This window comes from Aythya ferina (genome assembly GCF_964211825.1).
Source record: "Aythya ferina genome assembly, chromosome: 4".
NCBI classification, from domain to species: domain Eukaryota; kingdom Metazoa; phylum Chordata; class Aves; order Anseriformes; family Anatidae; genus Aythya; species Aythya ferina.
This window is the reverse complement of record NC_140300.1, coordinates 69897196-69911047: the sequence shown is the minus strand read 5'-3', so window position 1 is coordinate 69911047 and position 13852 is coordinate 69897196. Positions and strand designations below refer to the sequence as shown.

General features: G+C 44.3%; 1 protein-coding gene across 5 annotated transcripts in view; it reads left to right on the top strand.

Annotated features, from left to right (window-relative positions):
* Positions 1-13852, top strand: part of EMCN (endomucin) — a 43657-nt gene that overhangs the window by 11224 nt on the left and 18581 nt on the right. For all 5 annotated transcript variants that reach the window (XM_084519413.1, XM_084519412.1, XM_084519416.1 and 2 more), the window contains 4 exons: positions 2246-2305; positions 3822-3935; positions 4307-4429; positions 9061-9180. In XM_084519413.1, the coding sequence (XP_084375539.1) occupies positions 2246-2305; positions 3822-3935; positions 4307-4429; positions 9061-9180 (417 nt within the window). The remainder of the gene's footprint in view (positions 1-2245; positions 2306-3821; positions 3936-4306; positions 4430-9060; positions 9181-13852) is intronic.

Here is a 13852-nt window from a genome sequence, read left to right as displayed (position 1 = left end):
TATTGTTTTAATTTTAGTACAAATGAACCATTTAAATCCGAGCCAGGGAAGACAATAAAGGCACATCCTGTGAACCTGAAAGGAAGAGAAAAAATAATTTAGTTTCTCTTTTCGCATTTTGGCCTCATGGCCAGGGGTCAAATGCTTATCTGCTCTTCTTCATTCATTCGAATCTTCCCCTGCTCCCCTTATTGTCTCCCTGTCTCTGGGCCTTCCTGCCCAGACCTCTCATCTTCTTCCCATCCTGTTATCTTTCTTGCCCTTCTGACTTCTCACTCTATCTACTTTTAGACATGTTTTTCCTTTTCTTTGCGGATCTCCCACCTGGCAGCACCACCAGCACCCTCCTTCATTCAGCCCAGTGTCGTGCCTTAGCACCTCCCGGCTCCAGGCGTGTTCTCCAGGCACAGGGATGCTGCACCCCAGCTCATCCACGCTATTTTGGCCGAAAAATAGGTTTAAGTGAAGGAACCATTGCCAAATAGATTTTGTGTACTCCCACGGCAGAGTGGCTCTCTCATATCAGAGGAATCACTGCATCTAAATTTGCCCAAAAAGGTTGTAGCTTTGGTTGGTTGTCCTTCATCTTACACAGCAGTCAATCCGACACGAACAGAAAAACAAATCTTTTTTTTTCCCTCTCTTTTTTCATCAGCCTATAGTAGGTCAGAGTTTTGTTTTCAATCTCTTTTCATCTTCTTCTTCTGTCCCCCCCCATCCCTCTTTAGTCACAACTTAACATTGCAAATAAGAGCATAATAAGCCACCAGCTGTATCGCTGCTTTTAATCAACCAATTCTCCCAAAATCTTGGCTAGTTTTAAGCATTTTTGCATGCTGCTTTCAACTTGTTTTTAAAGTGTACTTAATTATCCATCATTTTAAGGCAACAATTAATTCATAAAACTCCACTTTATTCTACTCTGCTAATCCAATTTATCTTACTTTATCTCTAGACTGGGATAAAATCAGCAACTCGTGATTCATAACAAAACTGCGACTTAATTTCTCACTTTTATTTTTTATTTTTTTTTTTTTTAGTTTTGAGGAAATCCCAGCCCATCAACGTGGTTATTAACTGGAACGTCTTTAAAGGATGAATAATGAACGTATTACAATGGGCTTTCTGCAAAGTTTTGCCGACTTAGGGCGCGAGCTAATTGGGCGACCGGTGCGTTTAGCTGGTGTTAGACATCGTGGTTGCTGGGAGATGTTACAACAAACCCTATGAAATGTAGGCACTGTGGAAAAAACATTCTGTTTTCGTGCTGTGGCCTTGTGGCACGGGGAATTACACGACCTGAGCTTTGTCACCAGATCTTATGAGAATGGAAAAATGTTCGATGTTCAGGGAGGCTCCCCAAGCAAGGCTGCTTGGGGAAGCCCATGAAGGGACAAAGATGTGTCCTGGCACATCTCTCTCTCTCTCTCTCTCTCTCTCTTTATATATATATATATATATTTATTTTTTTCTGCACAGCCAGGAGGTCTAGAAATTGTTTTGCTTTTGTTATGATGATTTTTTTGTCCGTTTTGTAATACTGGAGATTTTCATCTGTTAACTTGACCTAGGATATTTCAAACTGCCATCATTTATTGCAATAATAAAATCCCTGGAGCTGGAGCACTGCCCGGAGGGTAATGCAGAAAATCAGTCGTTGCTCAACCTGGTGCTTCCTGAACCACGTTCTGTGAATTCTCCTCTTACCCTCACATACAGGGATTGCTTTGATGCTGAAGACCCCTCCTGAAGTGTTGTCATTAGCCAGGGAACTACTAATGACATTTAATTGCTTACAGCAGCAGTTCTCCTGCTCTAGGACAAGAGACTGGGTGCTCACGCCTGCAACTAGTTGTTTTTGTTAACCCTCCACCCTGAAGGCTCAGAGCAACTGTGGTGGTACTCAAGGAGGAGATCAAAACCCTTCAGTTGCTCCAGTGTTCTCCACACCACTCTTAAGAGATGCTAACACTTGTTAAAAAAGCAACCTGTGGCCCAAGGAGGGAGGCTGTAGTAGATGCTTCATATTGGAGCAGCGAGGGCAAAGCCAAGAGCCTGAGGACACAGCTTGTAGAGGTTGCAGGCAGAGTTGTATGACTGGGTTGTTTCTGCTACCAAGCTTCTGGACTTGATTTCCAATGAGGTCCCATGCTGCTCTCTGCCTTGTACGCCTGTGTCATGCTAAATAGATCCAGATGATGACTAAACTAACGTTTCTCTTTTTTTTTGTGTGTGTTTGTTTCAGAAACTGAAATTCCACAGGGTAACGTCGGTGTCAGTACTCCTGTAACAACATTAACCTCTGGTAAGAGTCCAAATTCTCTGTTATCTGGTGTTCTGAAGGTCCCATTGCCTCTCTAGCTTTCATCTTTTCCAGCTGCTGGGACAAATCAGGCAGATTGCTCTGCAATCACCGCAGAGGAAACAGTGTATTTCCATGGGGCTCCTACATAAGCCTGTTGAGAAGAAAAAAGGATTGAGGAATCTTAGCGAGGAGGGGGTTAACTGGGGCAGGTTGTATTTCTTTTTTCTTTTTTCTTTTTTCTTTTTTTTTTTCTTTTTTCTTTTTTTTTTCACATAAAAAAGGGTTTAATTCTGTGAGCCTGTATGCTTAGGGAGTGGTTAAAACATGATCAGACATTAGCAAATGAGCTAAATATTCATAGTTCAAAAAGTTGCCAGAACAATTTGGGAAATAGCATCAGTTTGGGATATGGTACCGGGGAGTATTCAGTTTGATGGGTGTAGACTGAAGAGGACATGGACTTTAAGAGTAAAGAACTAGACAGTCTGTGTCTGTGTTGGGCCTCGGTTAAAAGATAATATATGTGCATAAAGCTGTCAATTCCAGAAAAAGTTATCGGTAACTTCTTGAAACTTTTAATGTCAAGGTTGACGTTTTGGGGTGAGGCAGTGGAACCAGTGCCCTCAGTTTCAAAAGACTGACTCTCTTGCGATTTTTTTTTTAGCTAGGTCAACCATAAAGTCCTAAAGCTATGAATTAACAGAGAAAAAACTGGTTCAGAAGGTGAAGCCTGGCTTAACATCTTCAACTACCACATTAAATTCTCTTTACTCTGTAGTTATGAAAGTTAACTACTGACTACATTGCATTCATGTGGGCCAAATACCAACTCTTTCATAAGTTCAGCTGTCAAAGATTGCTGTGTTGAAAGTGATGCACATGAGGAAGAAAAGTTGGAAATGGGACTACGTTTCTTGCTAACTAAACATGCAAAATAATCTGTTTTGGAGCTGAGAGTACTGATATAATCAAGATGAATATACTCAAAGTGCTAGTAATGGAAGTGAGTAAGGTGCAGCCAGAGGAATTGTGAATGTTATGTTCATTACACGAATTAGTCCTGCTCAAATTGTGCTGTAGTTCTTTCATGTTTCTAAAACCCTGATGTTTGTGCCTGTTCTGAAAACATTTAATAAATGCCCAATGCCTCTCGGTGAATGAGCTCTTCAAACATTTCACTGAAATTTCTCCTACAGCTTTTTGCCACAGAGGAGAAAGCAGTAATGCTATTTATGCCTCTGGGAAAAGCATCAGAAGCCCACTGTGAGGGCACCTCTGTGTCCCTCCCACAGGGGTTGACTGGTGGGCACCGCTGCTGATTGTGTGGGCATGGGCCAAACCCTCCCTCTGACCCAAACCAAGTGTGCTCTGAGCCCTCCTGAAACACTCGGGGGCAAGAAAGGTCTCTGAGGGCCAGACCCCAAAGATAAATTGACTGCTTTTGTGAGAGTCGGCAGCTAGAGGTATGTGATGCTTATGTAAATGTGATAAATCAATAAAAATGCTTCTTTTGCAGTGTCAGAAGCTGTGTCAGAAGCTGTGTCCATGTCCTCTTCACAAGTGACATCACTGCAACCGTCAGTGTTAGCGAACACTGCAGCCAAAGCTACAACTACGTCTGTCACAACTGGTGAGTGACAATTTCTTTGTGCTAATAGCTGAGGCTGTTCCAGAGGTCAATCAAGGGACTGAGCAGCAGTGCCTCGTGGCCTGGGGACTTACTTACACGTAGTCACTTCTTTGGCAAAGCCTTGAGAACCATCAGGCTCCAGGAAGCTCCAAGCCTTGTCTCGTAATTGCGTTATCGCAGATTTATGTTCAGGGGAGTTTTCCCTTAGAGGGAATGAAGACCCCATTGATCTTCAATTTAAAATCAGTATTTAAAGCTAGACTGCAGGCAAGGCAGGATGTGTGTTTTGTGTGTTTGTGCATGTGTGTGTATTTAAAAAAAAAAAAAAAAAAAAAAAAAAGGAACTATTTTGAATGTCCTTCCTTTCGTAGGCTCCATGCCTTCTTCAACTACAGCTAAACAAGGAACAACAGAAGGTACAACAGTGACAACAGTGCAGCAGACTACAGCACCAACCCTTGCAGCAAGAAATGAAGATGACAACACAACAAGCAGTAAGTGATGGTCTCACAGAGCCATTTCTGATTCGTCATACACTACGTTTCTGTAAAACAGTGTGGAGCGATAAAAAAAAAAAAAGATCACAAACAAGTAGCTTGTGTAATGGGTTTGGATCTTTGGAGAGGTAGAGCTCTTCATCCTGCCCACGGATTGTATATCCTAATGAATCTTTCTCCAGAATCTTAAATGCAGAATATTAGACCTTTAATTTGTAGTGGAGATGATCTGAAACTATGACACAAGATTTAAATCTCCCTGTACTTGGGAGAGATGTGCTTGGAAGGGTTTGCAGTTGTTTTTTTTTTTATTATTTTTATTTTTTTTTTAAATAACTTATTTCATCAAAAATAAATGATTCGATGTGATTGGTAGTGTCGGAACAGCCCCTCAGTTTTTTATTTTATATATGTGTATTCAGCGTTACAAATAAGTCTGCTCTGTATTATTATGAGTCATCATACTGAAAGCAGCGAGGTGTTACTAATTACCCTGCATCAATCTTCCCCATAAATCTTTAGAATAATGTGTGTGTTGAGCCAGTACATCACGTAGGGTTCTAGGGAAGGGGGGGAAAAAATAAAAAAAGAAAAAAGAAAAATCCTCTGCATCCAGCAAGTAGCTGGAATAATTTAAGCAAATATAATAACATGCAAAAGGAGCTCAGTAAAAAATAAACTGAAATTGAATCTCCCTTTTTTGTCTGTGAACTACACTGTAAATGTTTGCTCAAGCCTTTTGCTGAACCAGAGCTTTGAAATACTCCATTTTTTGTATTTAATTGAATCAAGCTAAATTTAAAAATAATTACAGAAAGTATTTAACTCAGCAGTCAGTGATACAGTGATGTTCTAGCTGATGTTTAGAGCAGAGTGAAGCCTGTGACAACTGGTTAAACCTTTGCTTCTCTTCCTGGGGTTGCCTCCTGGTGCCACTCTGGCCCAGACACTGCTCTGAACCCCAAAAAAATCCCAAAGCAGGCCATATTGCAACCCTCCCATGAATAGTGTAAGAAAGAAAAGGTTTTCCTGTGGGTGGAGTAGGCCACCATGAAAATACACAGGTGTCTGGAGCATTAACACTTCTTCTCTGTTCCTCTCCTCTTCTCTTTCCAGCAGCTAGCCTTCAGTCTCTAGTGTCTTGGATTGAATTGTTTTGAAAACTCCCCATGTAACCAAAACAATAATTAAAAAAAAAAAAACAAAACAAAACACCTTGAAGCTTGCAACAAAAATAGTTGATGGACCTAAAAGCAAGGCCTACTTGATTCTAACTCCCCTTAAGTAAACAGGAAAATTAAAGACACTGATTAAAACACCTCCTCACAGCAGGACTGGCAAGTTGCTCTCCCTGGAAAGAGCAAGATTTTGCTGTTAAAAATGGGTAGAATGTAAAATTTGGCTGCTATCTCCTTTTTTGTTGTTGTTGTTATTGTGGTGGTTTTTTTTTTTCATTGTGTTATTATTTAGCAGTCAGCTTTCCCCCCCTCTTTTATTGGCCTCAGAGAACTGAGGCAGGAATTGATGGTGCCTCTAAGAAATTTCAAATCTTCCTTTTGCTGCACCTGGTTTCTAATGAAAAACAAGCATCTCTGGTGTTCTGTAATGCAGGCCATCACTTTATCTACTTCAATCCTGGCTAAAAGCTTCAGCAAATGATTGCATCCTCACAGCAGGGGTTTGACAGGGCTTCCTGTTCCTGCTGCAATTTCTGTGGCTGTCACCTTCCACTGCAGATTCGGAGAAATACCCCAGTGCTCCATAAACTGTGAAGTCACGCACAGGAGTTTGTCTTTTATTCTTTTTCTTAAGTCTTCAGTATTTTTTCCTCTGCAGGACATAAATACAATCTCCCCTCTTTCTTTCCATGCCCTCTTACCCTGTGTATTATATAGGAAGCCAACAATTAGACTTGCCTCCTTAGTTTTCTAGTACGAGGGGTCAAATCCAACAGTTCCCATTTAGTCAAAAGAGTGACCTCACTTGTGCAGTCCAGGCTCAAACCAGGAATTTTAAGTGGTGTCACGCTACATCAAGTCACACCTGCATGCAGGATTTTACGTCCTGGGACACTGGCTTTATCAAAGAGAATATGAAATGAAAGGCAACGCAGGGTTGTGTTCTTCCTTCCCTGGCCGTGGAGCAAGTGTCGTGGGCAAGGTCAGCACTCAAGTTATTAAATTACGAAGTCAGAGTGGGTTTTTGGCTGTTGTGTTTCTGATTTATCTCGTGCCACTCTCCTGGAGGATGATACATCACACTGCAATGAAATAGGAAACATTAAAAAGAGAGAAGAGGAATGAATGGAAGGAAGACTCTTTCTCTTCATCATATCAAGCTGCTGGTAATTGAGAGAGAAGCTTTACGAGGAGGGATAAGCCAACAACATGTTGCTTGGCTGTCCTCAGGTCCCCGCCGCATGCTGCAGGTGCTCTCTGTATCTCTAAGACACGTGGCGTAGTTGGCTGCGGGGATGTGATGGTCAGAGGGGGGAAGGTTTCCTTTGGAATTCGTGCTCTGCAATTTTTCAACACTTCCATTAATGCAGTCGCCAATGCAAGCGGTTTCTCAGGCTGCTGATTTCAGGCAGAGACTTGCATGTGGGGTTTATATTCAAGACGTGAGCTCTAGGGGAAGGTTTGGCCTTCCCACATTTAGCAATGTGGGTTGTAATGTGGTCAGTGTGCCCTGTAGAGGTGTATCCTGGGCTCGCTGACTGGCTGAGTGGTGCTTGTACGCCCGTGCAGATGGCTGCGCTCTCTGTGCTGCCCGCCTGCTGCTTGTTGGAAGCATCACACGATGCCAAAGCTTGTTAGGCAGCAGCCTGCTGCAAGGAAGATTTAGAGCACTGTTGGGAGATGCTGAAACGCTCGTGGATTATATAGAGGTTAAGCAGAAAATCCTGCGAAGATCAAGTGAGGATGCGCGTCAAATTTCAGTTGGTTAGAGAAAAGGAAGGGCTCTGGGAGGACAAAAGCAGGGCAGTAGCTGAGGCTCAGGCAGCAGCTGTGCAGAGCAGCTCCAACCTGTTTGGATAAGCCCTGGTGTTGCTTATCCCTTTGACCACTGCATGTTAGGCACCGTCATTTATCTCATCACAGCACCTGCGGGGAGAGCGGCGTCACCTCTGGGGAGCTCTGCCACGCCGCTGGACAGCCACGTTATGATCTTTACCCTTTTATTTTTACTTTACCCTTTTATCCATCATCAGCTGATGGCAGCAAACACGCTACCAGGTGATGTGAGTGCTTTCCCTTGTGCCGAAGCACCATGGGTCGCTGCAGGGACCTGCCTGCCTCCCTCAGCTCTTCCTCGTGCACGATGAGCTTTGCATGGCTGGCAGAGCGTGTTCGTGTACCCGCCTCCCTGCATGGGAAGGATCGCTGCTATTCTAGGTTGCTAGAAGTTCATTCATCACTTCTTCAATGAGAATGCGGAAACGATTCAGGCTGGTAGATCTTTCCTTTACACTGTGGTCAAAAATGGTGTACAAGTTGTGTTTTTCACTCATTTCTGCTGCTGGTTAGACTTACATATTGAAGGTGCACAGCGCTGAGGTTTCTGAAGGGAGCTGACAGAGAAATTATGCCTCTCCTCACTAGAATGCCAGCAAAACTTTTAGATATTTAACCTTGTTCTGCATGAAATTCATTACAGTTTCCTTCCCTTCCCAATTCCCATATTTGCACTGAACCCCCAGGCTCCTGTGGCTTCAGCTCACTCTTCCTCAGCACGTTGATCTTTGAAGCCTGCATCTCCAAGCTTATTGCACTTGCTGAACAAAAGGGGAAGGGAAGGGGTGAGTTAAAGGCATATGGTGCTAGGAAAGGGAGCTTTGGGTGTTGGTTTTGTTTTCCCTGAGTAAAGGGCTCTCTGGGAATGCCTAGTTCTGGTCCTGCTGTGCGCCATCCAGGCTCACCCTGGACTGTGAGTCTCATGACGCGGATGGCCTCGATCCTCACAGAATCACAGAATTTCTAGGTTGGAAGAGACCTCAAGATCATCGAGTCCAACCTCTGACCTAACGCTAACAGTCCCCACTAAACCATATCCCTAAGCTCTACATCTAAACGTCTTTTAAAGACTTCCAGGGATGGGCTTCCTCTGTTGACTCTGCGAGAGCAGCAATAAGGCTCTTCAATTTTTCATATGTTCATTCTTGTGGCTATGTTATTTCCCAGACCTTAACAGCACAGGATGAAGTAATTAACTCTGCACTTAATTGCAATACCTAAAACTTTCCCAAATATCCCATTATGTGACTGTTGCAGCTAAAGCTTTATTTATTTATTTTGTTATTAACTATTTTTTTTTTAATGAAGGTAAGAGAGAGAGGGCAGTAAGCCATCTTCTGCTCATGTTGCCATTGCCATGACTGCCCTGGGCTCCCTGGCCAGTGCTCTCAGCTCTTTTCTGGCACAGGCTGTGTTGGACGTGAAGGATGTGCTTTAAAGATGCCCCAGCTGTGCCAGTAGTAACAACCCCATAGGGATTGCTTGCTGTTTGAATGCGTTGTGCTTTCTGACCTGAGATCTGTGATGGAGAGTGCATTTGTCTGCAGAATGGCCGGGGATCTAAGGCAGCACTTCTCCTGCTGTACCTTACCCAAATGTTTGTCTCGTTTCCAGCTGCTCAAGTGAATGGAACGCAAGCGACACAAAATGAGAGTGTGGGTGCTCCGTCTACTAAGAGATGGCTTTTGCCTCCAACAACCTCTCCACAAAAAAACACTTCTTCTGAAACCTCAAGTAAGTCTCGAAAATATACACTCCGTTTTCCTATGCAACGTGTTCAAAAGATCTTGAATCTCTCCTTCATTTGTTGTTCGTTGTCCCAGAATGAGGGCCACCTCCTTATTCATGCAGGGTACAAAGTGTTCGTGCCATCCAACTATGAAGTCCTGATAAGTGATGAGCGAACTTCAAAAGATTTGGTTAGAAAACTCAATGTCATTACAGGAGGATATAAATTAAGCTAATAGAAATCTTTATATATGCTGGATGTGGTCATTGTGTAGCACTGACTGCCAGAAGAGGTCACCGAGATAAATTCTCTGGCTGCAAAGCAAAGGAGAAAACAGCTATAATTTTTACAATTGTTAATAAATCTAGAGGGCAAGCTAAGGCATATCACCAATTAAATGGCATTGTTCAAAGTACAACGTGGTCACACGCAAGGTCAGAAAGATATCAATCCTTCCCAATGCCTGGCTAGCTATAATGTTTTTCAGGGTGTGTTTTGGTGTATTTAACCACTAAGCAACTCTGTGGCGAACGTAGATGCTGGGTTGTGAGAGTGATCATTTATTATGTGTCTACCAGGCTTAATTTTCCCAGATTTTGAAGAATCATTTACTTAGGTTTTCTTAAAGTTCCCTGAGCTTTCACTCAATACTATGTAAGCCTAATAGGGACACTGACTTTGTTTGCATTTCCCTATTAATATTAATGTTTAACATTTCTAGAGGAATAAGACTCTTTACAGCACCCTGGATTATGTTTGTAGGAGATAACTGTGAGTGCTCAATAATGCTTTTTTTTGTGGTACAACAGCACAGTGAACGGGATTCTTCTTATGGAGGGTGGGACTGGATATAAAAGTGTAGTAATATCATATCCTCAGTACATACTGAAATGCTTAAAAGCATGCAGAAAGACATAATAATAAGCATGTTAGGGAAGTTGGGATTTTCTCATTTTTAAGCCGTGGCCACTGATCTAGAGAGGAATCTCTCATTATTTTAATAAGCTTACGCCCCATAATGCACACACTGTGAGCTGTAGTTACTTGACTGTCCTGTCACATTTTGTGTCTTTTGGTAGACATGTGGACATTGATGAAACCTTACCATTGGCACCCTGCAATAAACCAAGAAATTGCAATGCTTTTAGAGAGAGGTTCTCACAGGGAAATTCTCCAGGTTAAAATGAAATCATAACACATACACGGCCGTGGATCCTATGCATTGAATTACCCGTTACATTAGTTGTGCAATTACACTTTCTGCATAAACCTTGCCCTGAAAGGTTTACATTTTTCCTTGGGTCTGTTTGTGAAAGTCATCGTCTTACTCAGCTCGCTCTGCTGGAAAGCCAATAAATCTTCTTTAGCTCAGGGACTACCCAAGGTGCCAGGGCTGTAATTGCCTGGCTGAGGAAGAAAGGGCCCATCTGTCCTGGGGGATTCAGCCTCGGTCCTTGGCATAGCCGCTGCTTCGAGTTCCCATAAAACTGCCCTGTCAAAATCATTTCCTCCCTCACCAGGGCTTCATCCTTGCACCTTCCCTGCCTCCTCGCAGGACCAGCTCCTTGCTGCTTTCTTCCAGCTTAAATACACAAAAAAATCCCATTACTCACCCTGCTGAGTTAGGTAGCTCATCCCTAATGGGTGCACCCTTACTCCCTGATCCACGTGCTATTGCTCAGGGCTGAGGGAAGCCACAGGCTGCACCCTAGTTACTTTTAAGCCATCAAAAGCCTGAAGCCAGTTGTTTCAGGCTGTACTGAGACTAGAAGAAACGCAGACTCTTGCTGCCATTGGACTCCTTTGCAACACTGAAATTTCATCTTCCATGGGGGCCTTCTGTAGGGTCTGGATGCCTTTTGTTCGCCAGAGAAGAGGTTGGTACATGCGGTGTGGCTCATGCTGCAGCCCACAGGGGATCACAGAGCTAAAAAGCTGAAGGCACCCAAGCCACAGCTTCTGTGTGGGAAGACAAATTAATGTGAAATTCATCCAGAACAGAACGTTTCTGTTTGGTGTGCTGAACCAAAATAATTCAGATGGCTAATCTCAATCCAAAACAATATGGGAAATGGTCTCAAAACTAAGCATAAAAAAAAAAAAAGCCATTTTTTTTGTGAAAAACTCTTTCTGCAGGAAAAGAAGGGAAAAAAAAAAAAAAAGAAACATTTTGAAGAGAAATTTGCAATCAGCCATATCAAAAGATCAGGGTGTGGGAGGAGTGCCACAGAGAGCTGGAGAGCAACTGAAAGGAGTGTGGGGGGGAGCCTGGGAAGGAGCTTGGAGAAACATCAGAGAGCAGCAGCGCTGTGTTGGGGAGGCTCGCAGCCAGCAGCTGCAGAGGAGGGGCTGCGTGGTGCTCACCCAGGCTAGCGGAGGGAATTGGGGCTGTTTTTAGCAAAGAGAGCAAGCGGCATGCGTGCCACTGACACGTACACGTCTTCAACTTTGGCTGTCATGTATAATACGCCTCCTGCTCCACCTCCGCAAAGGATCGCTGGCTAATATTTAATTTTTTTCTCCTTCTGTTTAATTGATGAAGAACCGGAGATTTCGTGGATCAGTCTAAATACCTCAGAGAAAGTGCAGGTATCGTAGCTTCTTATTCTCTGACCTGAACAACAAGAATCCAGAAGGCAGCGTGAGCTGAAATCCACCCAGCAGGCTGGTGAGACCGAATGACCTGCTGCAGTAAGCTGACAGGTGAATCAACCTGCTGCAGGTGTTGATGCCTCTATTGCACTCCTCAAATTGCAAGTCCTACTCACTTGATTCACAGGAAGAATCTTCCTAAGAAAAATTGCTAGGAGTAAGACGGGGAGGGTACGACTCTTGCCGTGCACAAACTGTATAGGAACACTGGATAGTGATATTAAGTAAAAATTGCCCTTCAGCTTCTTCACAGAGAGAGAGACAGAAATTGAAGCACTGGGGAGATGGAAAATACCGTGAAGCCTCAGTTAACACAATTGTAGAACCACAGCACAGTCAGGGCAAGGAGGGTTTTTTTTAAGGTTCTTAATTTCGCTGTGATTTATCTCGTGGTATCCCCTCTGAGTAATCAGCCAAATTTATTCGCTTGTTTTGCCAGCGAGCGCAGTTCCACGTGGCTGCCCTCCAAAAGCAGAAGCAGCAAGCCGCGGGGTGTCCCGGCTGTTCAGGTAGCAGAGGTTTGGGAGAGGTGAGCTCTCGGGGCCTCTCTCCATCTGCCAGGCTCCTCACCAGTGCTGCCTTGACTCGGGCAGGTATTGTCAGCTCACCTGGGCGTACACCAGGCTCTTTATCCTTGCCTTCTGTCTGTGCAGCCAGCGCTGTAAGCCTCGAGATCCTCGTGATGGATCTGGAAATCTTCCTGGATTATCTACGCTGAGCATCTGCCCTCCAGCTCACAGCCCCAGGGGACGTGGCGGGGGCCAAGCAGAGAGCCAGAACAACACGATAAAGGTGTTAGCAAGCAAAAGGCCGCCTGCCTTTCTGCCCTCTTTCCCTAGAGAAGCAGTGCATGGCCCCACCACCAGAAAGGGTGCTGGATGGTTATGTGGGAAATGCAAGCTGCAAGCACCTGCTGAACAGCTCCAATGAGCACAGCTGCATTTGGGTAGCTGGGCTGAGCAATCTGAGCAGAGGAGAGCTGGCACCTGGCTTGCTTACTGGAGACCAGGGGGGAGAGAGAAGGGCGTGTGGCTTTCTTTCACTGGCCATTTGATTTTTCACACTCTAGCAGAACCCCAGTGAGATATCTTTTATTGTTTATCTCCAGAAACGTGCACACACGTGGCTTTGCATTTGCTTGTTCGACCATTGCTGTGTGCTCACGTGGCACTTGTCCCGCTCACAATAAGAAAGGCAGGATTCAGGTAAAAAATCCTGTCACATTTGGATGTTCCCTGAATGCCAGGTGGGTGTCCTGCTGCTTTCTGTGCTTTTCACCGTTCTTTGACAGGAGAGTTGTGAACTTCCTGAGCGCTTTTCCTTGGCTCATGTCATTAATGCTGCTCAAACGTGCCAGAAGCATCAGCTAACGAGTCGTCACAGAGATCCTCTCTGAGCAAGGTGACGCTGCTTTGCAGCCGGATGGATGAGATGGTAAATAGCTTAGGAAAAACATCTCTGCGTTTTGGGAAGTCAGTATGAAATAACTGTGTACCCTCAGAGTACTTAGCATGGCTAATATTTACTATGTTCAAGAGCAGCTCTTGCTGCTGACTTTCAAGTACTTGCCTTCTCAGCCTGAACATGCTTTTCACGCCCGTTTGTGATTAAAACGTCGTTAAAGCTCCGTCACGTAGATCACTGGCAAAAGTGGCTGTTTGCACGCCAGCGGCTCAAGTGATCCGTGCTTTTAATTGCTTGTAGAGAGGAGGGGAAACAACAGCAGCTGTTCCTGTTCCCAAAACAGCTCTCACGGCAGTAGGACAACGTGTTTAACTCTGCTGCAGCTCCTCGTGCAGGAGCTGTCCTGACCAAGCACAGAAAGTGCTGTAGTGGGTCACAGCCTCCTGAGGAGCTCTTAGGGCAGGGCTGGATGAGCCCCACTCCTCGCGGACACCACAAGACAAGCCAGTCCTGTATGGACCCAGGGGAAGGTTTTTTATGGTGCCATCCATCCTGGAGGAAGCTGACCAGAAGCTGTGAGGTACACCTCAAAATAAGGAGGCAGTGCTGAGGATGTAGCAC